The 20219-nt window shown below is 42.2% G+C and overlaps 1 protein-coding gene across 3 annotated transcripts in view; it reads left to right on the top strand.

The window, feature by feature from the left end:
* The window catches only part of Sptbn1 (spectrin beta, non-erythrocytic 1), a 167334-nt gene that overhangs the window by 44122 nt on the left and 102993 nt on the right, over window positions 1-20219 (top strand). For all 3 annotated transcript variants that reach the window (XM_021176094.1, XM_029483162.1, XM_029483161.1), the window contains exon 2: window positions 3585-3778. In XM_021176094.1, the coding sequence (XP_021031753.1) occupies window positions 3631-3778 (148 nt within the window). In that variant the 5' untranslated portion in view covers window positions 3585-3630. The remainder of the gene's footprint in view (window positions 1-3584; window positions 3779-20219) is intronic.

The raw sequence follows: 20219 nt of genomic DNA, 5'->3' as shown, positions 1-20219 counted from the left end.
TTGTCTCTTCAGTGTAATCAATAGCAAAGTCCTATTCAGTAATTTCTCCTTTATTTTTTGTCTTGCTTTGTTTTCTGAGACAGGGTTTCTCTATGTAGCCCTGGCTATCCTGAAATTCACTTTGTAGACCAGGCTGGCCTCAAACTCAGAAATGGTTTTTTGAGACAGGGTTTCTCTGTGTAGCCCTGGCTGTCCTGGAACTCACTTTGTAGACCAGGCTGGCCTCAGACTCAGAAATCCACCTGCCTCTGCCTCCCAAGTGCTGGGATTAAAGGTGTGCGCCACTATGCCCGACCTGAAATTCACTTTCTTAATGGTTATGACATGTAGCAGTCCATGCTGAAACCCTTCATGGATCTAGGAATAATTCATTGGGAAACTGGAAGGCAGCTGGTACCTGGTGATGGGTCAGATTTGTGAAGAGGTTCAGTCACTTGTGAGAGCAGGGAAGGGGGTACAGTAGGAGACTCCAGAGCCAGAACAAAGGAGCTAAGGCAGGTGCTAAGGGCTCTGGGGCCACAGTGTAGCTTATCCAGCTTGGTCAGTAGATGGCACCAAATAGCTAGAACTTCCTTGGTGAAGGGTTTGCCCTGTTTGGGTTTCTCCATGAGTTGGATTAAATCAACTTTTCTACACTTTGAATGATTATACTCCAAGGAGTTAATAGTATTGTAAAGGTTTTCTTTACAAGAGATAAAATATTCCAAGACATATTTTATAAAAGGCTGCGATGTTGCAGTAGTCGTGAAAATTGACCATCTCCAAGGTTACTAGTGTGATTGTATGGCTGGTCCTTCCCACTTCTTGTGCCCATCCCTGCTCCTGCGTTAGAGTTGCTTAACTATAAGGTCATTCAGTCAGTAGGTTTTAGCTGTTAATTTGTGGTTTTGTGAAATCCTGTAAATATGTTGTTAGCATAACTGTTAAATGAGTATAGCAACACACTTGTGTTGTTAGGCTTGATTGCATCTGGGGGGAATCTCACTCCCAGGAAGGAATGTGATGTTTTTGCTGTGGTGGATGAATGCAAGGGCAGATGCTGTGGATCTCTTGTCAGTGGTCGTGGTGCTATTTCCTCAAGAGCACACAGGATATGTTGATGGCTTGTGAGAGAACTATAATGGTAAAAGAGGAGGCAGGGGACGTCTTGGGCCACTGATGGCACCATTCAAGACACAGGTGGTTCATTTCAGCGTGGAGACCCTATTGTAGTCCTGTGTTGCTGGGTGGTGATCTTATTCTATTAGCATACAGATGCTAGTGATGAGCTGTGCAGACTGGCCCCTGTGCACATTCTTGGTGCACACTGAGTGACAGTTGGGCCAAGTGAGCATCCATATAATTAGTTTTTTAATCTTAATGTGAGAAGAGAGAAGGAGAGGAAATAACCACCAGCACCATTTCCCTTGTGATCTTTCTACCAATGAGACAGAAGGTATCTCCATCATAGTCCCTTCTTAGATTTGCAGTTAACTTACTTGGATAGCTTTGTGTAACTGTTTGAGCCTGAGTCCCTGTAGTGAAATTGAACACATACAGGAATTTAACCATAGCAATAGAATTAAGCACAGAACCTTAGAAATGCCGTAGGACTAGCCATATTGTACCAAGATGCATTCAAGAGCCCAAAAAGACCAACCAGGAGCAGACTGCCTGGGCTTACTCACCACTGACCCACAGGACAGTTTGCTGAAGCTGCCCTGAACTTTCATCTGGACAAGGTTTTATAGGAAATGGCTATCAAGGGGTGGAGGTTTCTGTCCTGGCAAGCATCTAATTGGGGGGCTGTTGCTGTCCATTAATATAATTGGCTAGTGCTAGGTGTCAAACCATAAACAACATTCTTTTCTCCTGATTTATGGTTGTTAGAAGTGAAGTATCAAGGTCAGGCTTGTAACCTGGAGTGAAGATTTGTTGGGGAATAACCAACTGGTGCTAGACATAGGTTTTGTTGAGGAGTAACTTGGAAACTGGTGCTAGACACCAGCCTGTTAGTTAACCACGGTTCAGCCTTAGGTCTGGTTCTCTAAGTTTGAGTCTGAATCCAAGATCTGGTCTTTCATCCAGGCCTTTCTCCAAGTCCTGTCAGCATGGCTGACACATACCCACAGACACTACTATCACATTCACGTCTACTACTGTCAGTGCCAAACCACTTCCATCTCTGGAGTAGCCTCCTAGAATCTGTTTCCACATAGCACCAAGAACTATCCTTTAGAATCACATCCATCAGTGGCAGATGCCTACTCAAAGGTCATCATCAGCCAAGTCTGGCCTGGCCCTGTCTAGCTCCCCTAGCCTTGTCTCTCCTTACCTTTCCCTGTGCACACCTGACTCCCAACTATACTGAGCATACCTTGGTGTTCCCTTTGTCTGGTGTGCTGTTCTTCTTGATCTGGCCATGGTCTGTACCTTTTAGACACTGGGACCTATTTCAGTACTAAGCAGAGTATTTATTTCTGACCAGTCTAAAATAGCCACTTTGAAATTCGTCTGTTTGTATTTTATTTTTCTTAAACTCTTTGGCTTTTTTTGTGTGTTTTTTGTCTCCCTTCTATGAGGATGTAAGCTTCACTTGTATCGTTTATTGTTCTCCCCAGGAATCTAGAGCAATGCTGATCATGTAGTAATTCCTTAATATATTTGGGTTCTGCATGTGAGTAATAGCTGTATTGAATGGAGAAACTGTATTTAAAACTAAACATATTTCTCTTGATCCTCCAAGAATACATTGATAAAGTGAAGACTTTAGTGGGCCAGAGCTTATTTCATAATTATTCCTAAAAAAAAAAAAAAAAAAAACCACCATTATCCTCAGGGGCTTTAAAGGAGTGGGTATTAGTACTGGTATTGGTCCTAGAATTTATAGTAACAATGGTATAAATAATTATAATACTTATTGAGTATTGGATACTTATTGGATACTGTCTTTGATGCCATATGCTTCCATCTTAACCTTAGGCATCAATTTTAATATGTAAATGAGACATAGAGACAGAATGATTTGTTAGTTTTTCTTATATAGTAGTTTATGAATGAAAAACTAAAAGGTAATAGACAATAAAACTAAGTGAATTCATTTAAAAAGACCCATGTAGATGCTGATACAGCCCCGATAAAACATTAAACCTTCACCTTAAACTTTTTTGGTTTTTTGTTTCGTTTTGCTCTGTTTTGGTGTTTTTTTAAGACATGGTTTCTCTATGTAGCCATAGCTGTCTTGTACTCCAGGCTGGCCTCAAACACATAGAGATCAGCCTGCCTCTGCCTCCTGAGTACTGGGATTAAAGGTGTGCACCATCACTGTCCTGACACTTTAAACTCCTTTAAGAAAGAACATTAATTTGGTATCCAGTGTTTCATTCAGTCTTCTCCCTCCTCCGTGTTTGGGGAAAGCATTAAAGTAGCATGACCGAGGTCACACATGTGGTATGAAGCACAGCCAAAGTTCAAAATTGGCCTTGGCTCTAGAAGGCACATCTGGATAAGCAGTGACTGTCCTAGTTCCTTATTATCACCCCAGCAGGTCTATAGAGGATGTACACTTTGTATAAACACCTGTGCTTTTCCTTTTTTACTCACAGAACTCTGGAAAGTAACTGATGTGGACAAGCAGCTGAGACAGTCAAGATGACGACCACGGTAGCCACAGACTATGACAACATTGAGATCCAGCAGCAGTACAGCGATGTGAACAACCGTTGGGATGTGGATGACTGGGACAATGAGAACAGCTCTGCAAGGCTCTTTGAGCGCTCCCGCATCAAGGCCCTGGCAGGTGAGTGTCCTGACGGTGTATGTCCCACCTGTCACCAGATGTTCTGTAGTCCCTTGAACATCAACCATTTCTCTTTTAAGCTGTCTTGCTTGAAGTTGACCTTTCCCTGCTTTAACATATCCTATGAGAGCTTGCTTACCCTTTTATAAGACATTTACTTTTGGAGAGCTGCCAAACTTAATGGCCAACATAGTTTAGAACACAGTCAGTAATGTTTACAGCAATTTAGAAAGAGCTGCTAAGAGTTTGTAAGGATTTTTTTAATTCTAACACATCTTTCATTTCAAATGTTTTAACATACTATATTTATATAAAATATCCAACTTGGCTGTATACGTAATGCCAGTGGCAGATTAGCTGATCTTTTCGGTGCAAGGTTGGTAAGTACCTTGAACAAGGGCTTTAGATCTGAAAAGTAGCAGTGTCCTGTAGGGAGGCCATATTGAATGCTGTTAATGAGTAGGCTTGCCACTGATCATTCAGTTTCATTTTCTAGAGAAAAACGATGCCAGGTAGATGTTAAGTAGTTATTCCAATTATATTCTAGTTTACGATACAAAGTCTATTATAATAGGTGCCTTGATTCTTAAACTATAAGTTTGTCAGTACTTTTGACATGATTCACGTGAACTAGAAACCCACAAGAAAGTATTCAGGAAACAAGGGAGCTAAACATTTATTCTTGTGTCTGCTGATTGGATTCTTTGAAAAGAATTCTGAATTCATGATTATTTTTAGTCAAGTCATTTCTGGTTGCCAAGAATAGAGATGCATGTACTCTGAATTAAAGAGATGTGTTTGCTAGTAGAAAGCACAGTTGTTCAACATGGACAGAGCCCTTGTTTCATCCCTGCCATAAAAAAAAGAGGCAACAGCAGCAGCATGTGATAGAATTAAAGGAGAATAAAGAGATTACCTTAAAATATCAGACAGGGGCCAGGTGTGGTGGCCATGCTTTTAATCCCAGCACTCGGGAAACAGAGGCAGGCAGATGTCTGTGAGTTTGAGGCCAGCCTGGTTTACCTAGCAAGTTTTAGGCCAGCTAAGATAGATGTGGTAAGACACTGTCTCAAATGAGAGAAAGAGAGATGGATGGAGGGAGACAGGGAGAGTGGAGGTTAGTCTCATGCAAAGCAGGCTCAACAAAGCCATGTGCTAACTGCTATAGGACAGTATCTCAGTTATTCTTCATTTGTTGGAGCCCTCCACTTAGTAACTGCGCCTTCATAATTTGTCTTATACCAGACTTGGGTGCAGTGTAGATTCAACAAAACCTCAGTGCAAAATTATATTTACAACTTAATTGACTTAATAACCCAGTTTCCTTTTAGTACAAATTTCTGTAAGATTGGGTGTGGTATTGAAATTCTGTTTGGCCCAGATATTTGTATAGCAGATCATGGCTAGCTGGAGACTTTAATGACTGCCTTTAAAAGAGGCAGCTTAAGACTGGTGCAATATTGCCCACCAGCCCTCCCAACCCAAGTTTGATCCCTGGGACCCACATAGTGTCAAGAGAGAATTGAGTCACAACAGTTTTACTTTGACCTCCACACCATGCCGTGTCATGTGTGCAGATCTTTCCTTCAAATTAAAAATTAATAAATAAAGACAGACAGACAGACAGGAAGGAAGCCAGCCAGCCAGGTAGTGATGGTGCATTCCTTCACTCAGGTGACAGAGGCAGGTCTGAGTTTCAGACCAGCCAGGTCTACAGAGTGAGTTCTAGAATGGCCAGGGCTACACAGAAAAATCCTGACTGACAAAAAAAAAGATAATAAACCAGAAAAAATATATTTGAAGAAAATGTAGCAGTGCTACCCAGCGGTTGGTCTGTCTAGAGGTGTGGTTGATGTGTCCAGGGCAGATAATTTGTAGAGTGGAGAAAGAAGGCTTTTATGTTAACTTTTTAAGGGAGATTAGCATATTCTGCATGAAGATAAACCATCTGTGAAAGGAAACAAGGTGCAAATTGGCCCCAGAACAAGAGAGACTTAGGTAAATAAACTAAGTCTCTTTTTAGCCTCCTTCTGTGAGTGCCTTACCCCCTGTAGTGGTCTTCCAGATTGCAGGAATCCTGGCTGCTGTCTGCTGAGCTTCATTGCTCATCCCTTCCCTTTTGCCTCTTGTCAAATTCTAGTTGGAAGCACTGGTGTGTTGGGATGGAGGGAGGCTTTGGACACTGAGCTGTGACTGGACTATAGCTATGTTAGAACACAGAGCCCTTTGGAGATGTTCTCTGCAAAAGCTGATGGCTCTCAGGGAGATGGCACTAAATGGCACTAGGCAGCAGAACAGTCAAGTAGATGCTTGTTTTCAACTCAGAGATAATAACATTTTATGAAATAGTAAGATTGCAATAAGCATTAACTGTTTTCCTTTAAGAGAAAAGAAATAGAAGTGGATACCTCTCTTTAAAATCCTTGAAATTATTGAAGAGACATGAACCTCATACTTTTAGCCCTTTAAAATAAGCCTCTACTGAAGTGCCCAATACTAGAACTGCTCCAGGTCTGGTTTGGTTTGTTCTTTACAGTGCTGACATAAAAATCTGTGTGTTACTTAATAAAGCAACAAAAACACTTATCACATATCAAATGAACAGTGGAGCTACGTGTGGTGGTACAGTGGGGCCATACTTGGTGACACGCATCTTTAATCCCAATGCTTAAGAGTCCGAGGCAGGCAGAAGTCTGTGAGTTTGAGGCTAGCCTGGTCTACATGGTAAGTTCTAGGATAGCCTATCTCAAGAAAACTAAAATAAGAAATGAACAGCAGGCACCATGCATGATGGTACATGCTTGTAATCCCAGCACTTGTAAGGCTGAGGTCTGAGGATTACTACTGAAGGCCTACATGGGCTTCATAGTAAATGCCAGGTTACCAAGGCTGCAAAGAAAACCCCTGGCTAAAAAAGAAAGCAGGGAGAAAAAAGGGGCCGAACCACAAACCATAGAGCAGAACACTGAGTATGGCAACATTGTATAAAGGCACTGTACCTTCTGAGACCCTGAGCTCAATCCTGCATACCCTCTGGTCAAAAAAGGCGTCCATTTCTTTCTCATTAGTACTGTCCAAGGGGACCGTCTATGTTCTTACATTTGACTTGTTTGCTGAAAGCCTGTAAATTCTCAGAAATCTAAAACCATGACATATCAAGTGCTGATACATGCTATTGGGTGAATCTGGTAAGAACTTTGCCACCCAGGTTTAACTTCTCATAGACTCCTTAGATTTTTCGAGTATACATGTGAAACTGCTCTGTCACCACACCATCTTAAGAAAATGGATGGACTGGAGTCTGGGAGATGTTGGAAACTTTGTCAGGTCTTAGCTCCTCCCTGGACTGCATGTTGCATGTTGGATCAGCCTGTAAATCTTTAGGAAATCCCACTGCTCTCTCCTGTCTCCAGCCTTAACCTATTACCATGAAGCAGAGCCATTTTTCTGTGTAGTTCACACTGAATTTTTCTTTGATTCAATCTCCTTGGTCTTTGTTAATCTGTATTATGTATCCTGTGGATTACTAGACTCAAGTATGTGTTCAAAGTAGTTCTATCCATGTTTTTTTCTCTAGCTGATGAATCAGTTCTTAGAGATAATGGCAGTAGATAGTATTTCGTTTACCCTTCCTTTAGCACCTCATGTAAGTCTGAATGCAGTTAGTTTTTGTTGAGCATTTGGCAAACTAATCCGTACCTAGTCAGAGCTGCTAACTATTGCGTCATTCGAGAAAACTGCTCTCTAACTTTTGTGATAACTATAGAACAGTTAATTCAATGTGTCTGAGAATTTGACTTTAAAATGCACTATACAATAATTCAGTCACCTTTACCCACTGGTCAGGTTTTACTTTTGTTCTCTAGACAGGAATTTGTGCGTAACAGTTCCATGGGTCCTGAACATGTTTGTGGTACTGAATTTGGGGAAGCAAGTTTGCACACAAAATCACTTAGCTCTATAGTTATCTGCTGTCAACACACAAAAGTTTATGCCCAGAACTGGTTGCTCGACTGGGGATGGGCATATGAGTTCCTAAGCACACCTCTCTTGGAACCATACTCTGGATCCAGACATCTAAAGTACGGCCAGTGTTGGCATGGATACTTGTAAATAATGCAGAAGTATTCAAGACTGCCTTGAGAAATACAGGATGGGAGGGGTGGTGGAGCTTAAGGATGACCTGATACTAAAGTGAAACCTAAAACCCAACTCCAGTGCTAGCAGGTGTGCAGTTCTCTTTGTGCATTTAATCAGCTGTAATCTTCAGGCATTCCCAAGTGGAGGTGTTTTTTAACTTTTCCCACTCAGGAAGCCATCTTAATTGGCACACTCAAACTAAATTTTACAATGGAGGATGATGGGTTTGTTTTTTTTTTTTTTCTAAGCTAAATGAAGGATTTCAGAGTAATCAACAATGATTTGGTTGGTAACTTTCACTATTTTGAAAGAAACAATTTTTGACTATATTACCAGGAAGAAGTATGTTTGAATTGGTAATCTCATTGCGAGATAAATGTATTTTTTATGGATATATTTGTATGTGTGTGTGTGTGTGTGTGCCTAGTTCAAATTTATGAAGTAGTATTTACCTGTACTTCATGAACTGCTGTGATATTCTTCTGTTCTGCTTTTTAAAATGCTAGTATTGCTTGGATAATTAGATTTTATTAATGCCATTAAACTATCCTGTTCTAACAGGTACATTTTAAAGGACAGCAAAGTGGTCTTTTTATTTGTAAGCTTTGTGAATCAGAATGTTAGTGGTTTAGTCATTTATTAGAGAATGGAATGAATAGCCTAATACTCAGTGTCTGCTTTCTGACAGGTACTATGGTTAGCATTAGAGAGGCTGGCCATGAGGGAGAGGGAGTCTGTGGAGAGAGGAGCTCTGTGCTCACTCAGGAAATACAATGTCAATACATGGGAGAAAATTCCAGGCAGAGACATGAACAGGTGTCACAAGCAGAAGGAGTTGACAGAAAAGCCAAAGAGCTTAGTGCTTATCCTAGAAGGCTGCTTCAGCTCAGCAGAGTTTTTGTTTTCAAATAGAAAGGATGCCCTAGTTGTAACAAAGGGCCTCCCTGAGATTCCCACCTTCAGAGAGCCAGAGACCCTGAGAGTTAACTGGAGAGCTGCTGCTGAGGTCCTGGGAACACTGGGATCGCTCCCAGCGGTGACAGAGAGAAGAGAGAGGCCGAGGGAGAGAAGGCATTTAGGAATCTGTTGTGCTTCTCTAGAGGGAGATAGTTCCTTTTAGATTTTACTACCACAGTGCTTGATCCAACTCCTGGAGTGCAGCAGTGTCTGGTAATGAGCCCTCTCACCCTGGCATGAAACGATCTTAGGAAAGCCCACCTTCAAATCTAAAATAGTATTTGGAGGCACTTCACTCCTCAGTCAGTAACAGGTCTTAAACTGTTGAGTTTGGACCCTCAAACTGGCTCTTCAAGGGCTGTGGAGGGAACGAGGGAGAGAGAAGGGGACCAGGACCTTGGCTCTGCTTACAGGCACCTAACACACAAGGTGTTAGCACAAGAGCGTTTTGTGGAGTATTCAGGCAAATATATCAGCAAGGACCACTGTAGGGCTTTGCTCACAATTATTCCAGTTTTAGGATTATATCTCATCTTTAAATTTGTACACTATATAGCCTTCAGAAACTATACAGACTTGGAGATTCTTCATCTAACTGTGCCTTTGGGAAATTCTCTTATGGCCAAAGCTTCCAGGCCCTTCTGGGTTTGGCAGGCATCCAGAATTGTTCATTTCTAGGCAGATGCTAAGAGAGAATGGCCTCAGAGTTCTGCTTCCCTGCCAATTACTGTAAGGTAGTGGATAAACTTCTACAGGACAGAAACACTGTCTTGTGGGATCATTTTGAGAACTCAAGCACCGCCTTCCTCTACCTCTGAGTGCTGGGATTAAAGGTGTGCACTAGCATGCCGCACTGAAAGTCAATCTTTTAAAGAGAGAGCTCTGTTTCCCTCCTCGGGGAGGAGTGTTCCATACTGAGAATATTACCTTAATACAGGTGGCAGAGTAAGAAGTCCCTGTGGGAAATCAGAAGCGTTCAAAGGGCACGTGTTCTGCTAGCCTAAAGCCTCTGGTGACCTTTGCCCTTGTTTGCAGTGGTGCTCAGAGGGCATTTGTGACTCAGTCCTCGTTCCAGGAACTGGGATGAAGCACAGGAGAAGAATTTTAGGTTGGAATTTTTAAACATTTTGTTTTCTAGCAGTTCTGGGCAACTGAGCCCAGGACTTGTATAGCCTTCTTACCAATGAGGCACAGACATCAAGCTGTATATCAGCACCATGACTTTGTTTTTTAAATGAAAACAAATGTGTGGTCGCCATATTTGGTCTTCTCTGATTGGACTTCTGTTTTAGGTCTATATGCTATACTTATAGTGATCCTGCATGTTCCTAAATTTGAGGGAAAATGATTTGAGGAAGTATAACAAAAATACTTTAAAGTTTTGTTTGGTACATTGACTTTTCTCATTCTAACCCCCAACCAAATAAGTGAGGTTGAGGGAGAGGGACATATCCATGTATAAAAACCCTAGTGAAGCGGGCTAGTTCTTGCTGGAACATGCTGGCCTCTGGTGGGGTAATTTAGCTCTCATGTGCATTCCTCTTTATGACCACAGCTGTCGCTTGGTATCAAAGGATGATAAAAAAGGAATATGAGCAGGCTTCCAGGATTATTTATCATACTTAAAACTTGTGAGTCGGGGGCTGGTGAGATGGCTCAGTGGGTAAGAGCACCCGACTGCTCTTCCGAACGTCCGGAGTTCAAATCCCAGCAACCACATGATGGCTCACAACCATCTGTAACGAGATCTGACTCCCTCTTCTGGAGTGTCTGAAGACAGCTACAGTGTACTTACATATAATCAATAAATAAATCTTTAAAAAAAAAAAAAAAAACTTGTGAGTCACTATCACCTTGGAGAATATTTTAGAATAATGCAGAAGTGTTAATAGCAGTCTTTGATAGGGGTATTAATTCTTATTTTACATACTCCGTGGCTGCTTTTGTGCACCCCAGCATGTGTTAGCAGTTGTAAGACTCAGAGGCAACCAAAACCCTATGATCTTTGCTTGCCTTTTCCAGCCCTCTTGTAAATTGCCTTTCTTGGTATTAATATTTTATACATCTCCAGATAGCCTTAATTTCTGAGGTAGTTAGAGCTTGTACCTCTCCCAACAATTGTTAATTCCAAAAAATTAAGAGGAAGGTTCTGAGATAGCTTTTGTAGCTCATTTGGGGAATCTGTAATGGTTGAGCTTATAAAACCTTTCTCAAGAGAGCTAAGCATTGCCAGTGCTTTAGGGAAAGGTTGCGCATTGAGAATTGGCGCTTTCCATGTATTTTCTTTTTGTGTCTGACTGTCAAACACAGAAGCAAAGCCAGTTTATGGGGGGGTAAAGGGGCCCTACCTGACCTGTTATTTAAAAAAACAAACAAAAACATTTATTATACCATACATTTGAAAGATATAACAGAATGAATTGTAAGCTATGGAGGGCTGATATGCTTTACCGGGTATGTTCAAGGCCTTGGGGTCTAAGTGCTAGCACTGGGGAGAAAAACAAAAACAAACAAACAGAAATACCAATGATTTTTGGCATGAAATAACCTCAGGAGTTAGCAAGCTGACATTGTTCTGTTACCAAGGTGACTCCCAGCGTCTTCTACTGTTCTGTGTAACAGTGAGGAGTGGATTGCGAGTATATGTTGGTAGGTGACAGTAGCAACCTTTGTTCTTCATGAGAGAATGAAATAAGAAATGATTTATGATGCTTACTCAAGCTCATGGAAATTTTTTTTTTACTGTTTTATGTATGGTGAGTCAGAAATGCAGGCCCTTTTAGAGTGTTATTAACAAGAACGAGTGTAACTGATTATAAGCACGTGAAATTACAGACTTCTTTCCTGTGCATTGATTTTTGCCATTCACTCTTCCATAATCTTATGATTTTTTTTGATCAGTAAGAATATTGGACCATTGCTTTCTGAGCCTTTAATACCCCAAAATTATCCCTTAGTATTTCAGAGAAGTTGATGATGGGGTGTCACAAAATGCTCAAAGTGGAGAAAACTAGTCGAACACATGCCAAGGTGTTTCCATATTCCTGCGTGTGTGTGTGTGTGCACGCACACACACATACATTAAATGAATATACAGTTGCCTCAATGTGATAGGTTACAGTGTCTGAAGTCACTGGTCAACTTTGGAATATCAGTCTTAGAGATACTGACTGGAAAGTACAGATCTGGAGCAGTTTGGTGAAGGTTGGCTTTGTAGAGTTCACCAGGCCCTGCAGTAACTGGGACTGCTGAGAGGTCGTCACCCCACAGTGCTGCATGCAAGTATGAGTCAGTAACTCATTTATGAGACCTTTGTTATAAAAATGAGATTTGGCCGGATTCCCAGTCCAGTTCTTATTTCTTAAGGTTGGAAAACAGGACTTGGAGGGATCGGCTGACAGCTTTGAGAGCACATGTGAGGAGCATGTGATTCGAGGTATACTGTCAGTGTGTTCCCTCTGCTTTTATTGAAAGTTTATTTTTAATTATTTTTAAAAACTAATAACCAAATGTGCACCTTTCGTTGATATTAACTGCGTGCACACTGCTGGGTAACAGATGTGTAGAACGTTTTAATCTTGCAAAACTGAGGAACAACTAACTAGACAGTTATTTCATCGTCCTTCCTCCATCCTCCCAACTGTTCCCAGGACTTAGAACATGTTTGTTTTTTATTTAAATTAAAATTCCAGGATGTTTTATTACAAAGGTGAATGGACCTTGATCCTTGAGATGGGCTTATTGGTAGGATCTCTGGTATCAAACAGGGGCAGCTACAAGCACGGTTGGATCACACTGGACGAGGGTGTCTTTGATCTCTTTCTTAGAGGCTCATCTACATATTTTTGATAAGTCACCAGGGCTTTAGAAATGGATTAAGGGATGGCATAAATTTGGGTCACAGACCACTACTCTTCACATAGACCTGAATATCCACACCAGCAAACTGCTCCTTGCCCAGAAGCAGAAGGGGCTCCAGGAACATATACCACGCTGAGTGGCTTGATCATCTCCAGGGGACATCAGTTTGCCTTAATAGGCCATTTCCCTTTCGAAGTGCACCACCACTATGGCTGTCTTCTTGGCTCAGACCTGCTCAGACTGCAGTGGACACTTGGATGGCATAGGTGCCATTATGAGCCTGTTTTTCTCATTTTGACTGGCTTTTTGCACTTAACATAATACCTTTAAGGTTCATCCATGTGCTGGTGTGACAGGCTTGTGACATGATTTCATTTTTTAAAGCAGAATAATATTCTAGTGCATGTGTGTATCTCATTCTTCTATTTGTTGTGTATGAGTGTTAATGTTTGTGGGTGCACATATGGGTATGGGTGTGCATGCACATGACTGTGCACACGTGTGTGGAGGACAGAGATCAACCCTAGATGTTTGTCTTAGTTGGGGAGTCATATCCATAACCAAAAGCAGATTGGGGAGGAAAGGGCTTATTCTGCTTATACTTCTAGATCACAATCCATCATTGGAGAAGAAAGCACAGTATCTCCAGCAGGGCTAGGACCTGTAGGCAGGAGTTGATGCAGAGGCCATGGAGGGGTGCTGCCTACTGGCTTGCTTACTCTGGCTTGCTCAGTGTGCTTTCTTACAGAACCCAGGACCACAGCCCAGGGACAAAACACCCATAGTGGGCTAGGCCCTCTCCCATTGATCACTAATTGAGAAAATACCTTACAGCTGGACCTCATGGAAGCATTTCCTCAACTGAGGCTCCTTTATCTCTGATGACTCCAGCTGCGTCAAATTGACAAAACTAGACAGTCCAGTGTTATTCTTCAGGTGCACATACCTTATTTTTTGAGACAAAGTCTTTCACTGGTCTAGAACTTGACAACTAATCTGGTAGAGGTCTGTTGGCCTAAACTCTCCAGTGCTAGGGACGACATGTCCGCACCACTGCTTTGCTTGCTTTTTAATGTAGGCTTTGAGGAATGAACTGAGGCCTCCTGCTTGCAGATTTCGTTTATCTGTCTTTCATTGATTTATTGGGTTTGTTCCCATTTCTTGACTGCTTTGTTGAATGTTGCAAGAAGCAGGGTGTGAAATGTCACATTCGAGCCTCTGTGTTATTTCCCAGACATGGAATTTCCATACCATGTGGTGGTTCTGGGTTAGAGTTTTGAAGAACTTCATATTGTTTTTATGTGCTGAGATTATTTACCTGTCTTCACTAGTTTAAACAAGTTCTAGGTCCCTGCATATCCTTTACGGGAGCTTTTATAAGATGGTTTTAAAAAGGGTATAAAGGGAGGCTGCAGTGTAGACCAGTGCTTTCCTGGCATGCCCAAAGCCATAAGCTGGACCCTGAGTATCACAAACTGGAAGTGACTGCTTATGCCAGTAATCTTAGCACTTGAAGTTGAGAACGGAAGAATCAGAACTTCTGGGTCATCCTTAGCTACACAATGAGCTTTAGGCTAGCCTTTGCTACTTGAAAGCCTGTCAGTAATAGAAAGGCATTGTTATGGTTCCAAATCATGTTTTTCTGAGTAAATGGTAATTTAAAAGACAAGTTCCCTCGGGACTTCCTAAGAACAATGCAGGCAAGGTCAGGTCAGTATAGAAAATTGATCAAAGGGGCCTTTGAACAGTAGGGTCTCTTAGGGGTTGTGTTCACAGCTCTGCTCAGCATGCTGAGATGGAAACTGACAGTGTGGTAGTCTAGGCCTCAATTCTTTCAGCTGGTTAAAGTTCAGCAGAAAGGAACACAAGGACTATCTCTGTTACTTTAGTTGGTTGGTTCTCTGCTGGTGGTGGATGCTGGAAGGTAGATGGGAGAGAGGATTATAAAGCGCTTCCTAGAATTTCAGTTCCTGGGCCTACCTCACTGATGGATTTCTGTGAGAAGTGTCTACCCCTTCCTTTGTCCTCAGCTTCCTGTACTTTCCAGACTGTGCTGGCCATGTGCAAGTGACAACAGGAACTGGAAGGCCTGCTTCCCAACCTTCAGTATGCCAGTAACTTAGTTTGTATCTTTGTGTAAAAGCTTATATCTCACCTCATTTTTATAATCTGTAGATAACATGATTAGCTTAGATTGTGGGCTTTGAAAAGGAACCTCTGACACCTTAAGAGTTCTGTCATCTAAATGTGAAGGGCTGAGGTGTGTACCAGTGTGTTACCTAAGGTAGAACAGACTGCATTTACCTTGTGGGGCTAGCTCTACCAGAGAACCGTTGATTGCCTTATCCCTATTGAGACTTCTCAAGAAGCTAGATGGTTCTGGATAACTGCTTAGCTACTGGAGTAGGAAATAACATGGACACTGTTATTTAATATTTAATGTGTCTTAATAATAATAATGTGACTTGGGGCTGGAGAGATGGCTCAGCGGTTAAGAGCACTGACTGCTCTTCCAGATGTCCTGAGTTCAATTCCCAGCAACCACATGGTGGCTCACAACCATCTGCAATGAGATCTGACATCTTCTTCTGGTGCGTGTGAAGACAGCAACAGTGTATTCATATATATATAATAAATAAATCCTAAAAAATTAATAATGTGACTTAAGTGTACTAAAACAGCTAAGAACATTGTATCCCAGAGATCAGAGATTTTTCTTTTTTCATATCTTTTGGTTTTAGGAGATGTATTGGGCAGGCTAAGAGTTCAGCTCAGGATTACACAGCCAGTGTCTAAAGCTGAGAATAGAGTTCACACTTTACTTTTCTTGGACCTTATAACTGGTGCAATTCTATTATTTCAACTGAGTAGACAAGACTTGTACACAAGACGAGATAAGTAATAATGTAAGACTGTGATAAGTGCCAGAGGGAGGCTGGTGCTTCTAGTGTAGGCTTTCTGAGAAGGAAGAAACCATTATCATAGCTGCTGTAATCTGGGAAGCCTTCCTGGAGGAGGGGGAAGCTGTAGATTATACATCTACAGATTATAGTTTTGAGCTGTTCTTGAAGGAAGGATCATTACATTATAGACTGAGAGGAGAAGGAATACCAGGCGCAGACTTGGAAAGCTCGAGGCAGGTAGTAGTTGCTGAGTAGGCTGGAGGAGGGCAGGCTGTGTCTGCTGCTCTGCTGTGTCATCCCAGAAGCCTGAGGAGGGAAGGACACCCTGACCATGTACTTGTTTAAGGAAGCCACTTTCTTGCTACTTATTTACTTGACAACCTATCCTCTTTCAAACTGGAAATTACGTTGCTTAAAATAGGAGAAAATAAAGAGGATTGTAGTATTTTCTAGATGTGGTCTCAGAGGTACCTAATAGTATTTGAACCTAGAGCCTGGCTCCCATGGCAATGGCAGCTGGTGGGCTCTGATGCTTCTGAGTGACAGGGCCATCCATGAATTATTTAGAGCCTGGACTCAGTGAGTGTCTGCATATCAAGGTCCTGTGGGAGGAGGCTATGCTATCTCACTGAGAAATCATCAGAAGCTCAGGTGCAGGAAGAAATGACTGCATTCTAAAGACATTGCACATGCTAGCATGCCAGGGTTATACATGTTCCCTGTCGCTGCAATTGGATCTGTTTTTAAAGAGCAAGAGATAGTCCCTCCTACTTCTAGTTAATAAACAAAAACCCGCATTCTCATGTTAGTATGTCACATTGACAGAGATTTGTTTAGAAACGACATTAAAAGCACATAGAAACACAGAGTAGTTGTGTAAGGAAAGCACACACACACACACACACTCTGCTTAGCCCTTTCCCAGAAGAAAGCACCAATCTGGGTATAGACCCATTTGAAGTGGTGCTTCCTGTAGCTGTCACTGTCTCTGCTGCTGACCCATCACTGCTTGCTGGTATTTGCATCTTCCACACTTCTACCCTTGGAAGAGTGTACCTGCTAGCAGAGGAGAAAGTGCTGGTGTTAATGGTGTGGTGGGCAGGGCTGGTGGAATGGATGGGTTAGCTCTGGCTGTTAGGAGACAAGGCAGTATGAGACCTGCTGGCTTGATGATAAGGCCCCTGTCACACTCCCTTCCATTCTAGGTGCCTGTTTAAAGTGGTTTCTTCATCTCTTCTCTTCATGGTCCCTGGAAAAGATAAAAGTGGGTGTGAATGCCTAAGGGCAAGATCAGAACACTTAACTTTTACGAAGAACAGATTTATATCCTGCCTTTCCCCTTTGCTTTCCTTGAGCTATGCTACCCAGGAACAGTGTGTTCTCCTGTCCCATGAATCCCTCCTAAAACTGGAGCCCCATAACTCTGCTCACCAGTGTGCATCAGCCTTTTCCCCCTCTGTGTGGGAGGTCAAATGCACAACCAAAAATCAGGGCAACAGCAGGCCTGGTCCCTCTTACATTCCTCAGACACTCTCCCATTACAGAGTACCTGGAGGGGAGGGGCCCAGGTCCCAGGCCAACTGGTAATATATTCACTAGCTTAGCAACACCTGTTTGCCAAAGTCAGGGCCTCTGGACTGGGCTGTTCTTTTGCCTATATAAGGAAGACTTGCCTGTGCAGATGACAGATGACATTGATCAGTTTGGCTGTGGTAAAAGGCTCAATAACCTGCAGTCTTTACCCAGGACTTTGGCTGCTTCTTACTAGTGTAACTTAACTGGTTTGCTTAGTGGCATTAATGTCAGATGCTATGTATTCAGTTCTGCAAGGACCATATGAACCAGACAGACAGACAGAGAAAATGGGATGAATTAGGTTTGTTCTGCTCTGGTATTTTAGGGTCTGCTATATGAGTAGATGATTTTGCTTCTATATGTTTTTGAAGCAGGTGGTAGGAATATGAGAGAATGAAAATGCTTATTCTTCTAAGCAGTAGAGCTAGCAATCACTACGGGCCATGAAGTATAGATATGGCATCCTGGCCCCCAAGAAACAATGGGCCTTTTGTATCTTGCTTCATAGTCTGTATGATGGAGTTCATGCTTTGTGAGTTACTGTTTTGTAACTCAAAGATTTTAATTAGTGTGTGTTTGAGCACACATATTGAGGTCAGAGGACAACTTCAAGAACTTGGTTGTCTCTTTCCCAAATGTGGGTCCCTAATACTGAATGCAGCTCTTCATGCTTGGAGGCAGACTCTCACTGTTACCTGCTGAGCCATCTTGCCTGTCCCTGAAGGAAGATTTTTGAGTGTGGGCTTCCTAATGGTGGATTTAAGCAGAAGTGGGTACTGAACTGTGTGACTACTTCATGGAGTAAGTCGGCCAGGAGGGGTAACGCATTAAGAACCTGGACAAGGCAGAAAGCTAATGTACAGCAGTCCTAGTGTATAGATGCAGTGTGTGGGGGGCGGGGGGATTTCAATACTAATGTTCCTGTTTATTGAAAATAAATGCTCCAGGTAATTGTCTGTGATTATCTGTCACAGGGATTTGACAGTGATGAGGAATGAAAAGCAGCTAGGAGTAGTGACTCCCACCTGGAATCCTAGCATTCAGGAGGCTGAAGCATTAGGGTCACTCAATTCCAGCTCAGCCTGGGCTACAGAGTACAGCCCGGCCTTTAGAAAGAAGAAAGAAAGGGGAGAGTTGTAAGGCAGATCTGGAAAGATCAGTGCAAAGAATCTACTCAGCGACTGTTTGTGTGAAACCTCCTCCCATTCCTTCCCAGCTCTGGGCTTGCTTTTCCAAATCCTGGTGTTAGATGTGTCCAAACGCCTATCCCATCTTAGCATTTTCAACATCCTCTCCTGGACATCTTCAGTCTTGTTAATGTTTGGGTTTTCAGGAAATGAACAGTCAAAGCTTAGCCTTTTCATGCTTGCTCTAATGCAGGGAAACCATTCATCTCCTCAACCCCAAGCAGCATAGTGGCCCTGAGAACAGAGGCTTCAGCTCCCTCGCTTGTCTTCTCCTTCACAGTCCACATGCTAAATCCTACAGAATCCTAGAGAGTGCAGAGCCATCGAGTGTGAAAAGAGGGACAAAACCAAATAAAACTAAACAAACCCATTCACACCAGAGCTCTCAAAGTAGCAAGTCTTGTGTGAACTGGGAACTAGTAAAGAACGTGTCCAGTCCAGACCTAAAGGATGATACGGAGGGTGGTTGTGGAACTGCATGAGTTTTAGGCTTACCTCGATAGAGTTTAAAAAAAAAAAAAAAAAAAAAAAAGCTTTTTCTAAAAAGCTTTAAAAATCATTGCTTAGTAGACTAAATAGACTCTAAGTATGCTGGAGAAGCTGGAGGCTATACTGGACTTGGTCAGTTAGTTGGTTCTGCTACTCACCAGCAATATAGCCATGGGTAAGAAAAGCACATGCCTTGTGAGCAAACTTGAGACAACATCATAGGGTTGGTCACCTGAGAAAATGTATGTGAAACTTTTTTTTTTTTCAGTTTTTGAGACAGGGTCTCACTATGTCACCTTGGCTGATCTCGAACTCTGTGCAGACCAGGACAGCCTCAGCCTCTCAGAAATCTACTTGCCTCTGTTTCCTTAGTGCAGTATTAAATGTGAGCATCGCACCCTAGCTAATGAGAACTTACTGTAATCTACATGTATGATGGTGGCTTTATGACCTTCTTAGCTACTTTTTTATTGTTATAAAGAGACACCATGACCAAGGAAGCAGAGAAGAAAGAGTGTGTTGGAGCATACAGTTCTAGAGGGTGAATGCATAACCATCATGGGAAGGAGGGAACATGGCAGCAGGCAGGCAGGCAGGCAGGGCACTAGAACAGTAGCTGGGAGCTCACATCTGATACACAAGCACAAAGCATAGAGACAGATGTAACTATAATGGCTTGGGTTTTGAAAGCCCACCTCCAGTGTCATACCACTTCCAACAAGCCACACCTCATAATTCTTCCCCAACAGTTCTACCAACTGGGGACCAAGCATTCAAATCTATGAGCCTATAGAGGCTGTTCTCATTTAAACCACCACAATGACCATTCACATACAATGGTATGTGAAGACTGGTAATTGAGAGTAAAGTTATAAAAAATGAAACCCAAGCTTGGGACACTCATGTCACAGATGAATACTTTTAGGATATATGGAAACTTTTATGACTATACATTCCAACCTGTTTGGTTTATGGACAAGGACTACAAGGCCCTGAGAAAGTTAGAAGCCAATACATAAAATTATGAAGTTTCTTGATGGTACTTGGATGTTAGGATGAGCCTATGCACCAAATATTCTGTTCTTCTACCATCCCCTGTTGCTTCTAATTGCTTCTATCTACAGATCACTACAGGAGCCTGGTTGTTTCTTGTATCACAGATGCAGCCTGTATGGGCTTCAGTTGTTTTGTTCCTGTAGCTTCCTTGCCAACCATGTCTGTTTGTATTTCACCTTGGAATCTGGCTGCAGTTAGAAAACAGGTACAACCGTTTATCAGAGTTGGCCCCCTACTTGGGTGAGCAATGGCAGTTTTTAGATGAGAAAAAAA

This window comes from Mus caroli, chromosome 11, assembly GCF_900094665.2.
Source record: "Mus caroli chromosome 11, CAROLI_EIJ_v1.1, whole genome shotgun sequence".
NCBI classification, from domain to species: Eukaryota; Metazoa; Chordata; class Mammalia; order Rodentia; family Muridae; genus Mus; species Mus caroli.
The sequence above is the reverse complement of the archived record's forward strand: the minus strand, read 5'-3'. Positions and strand labels throughout refer to the sequence as shown.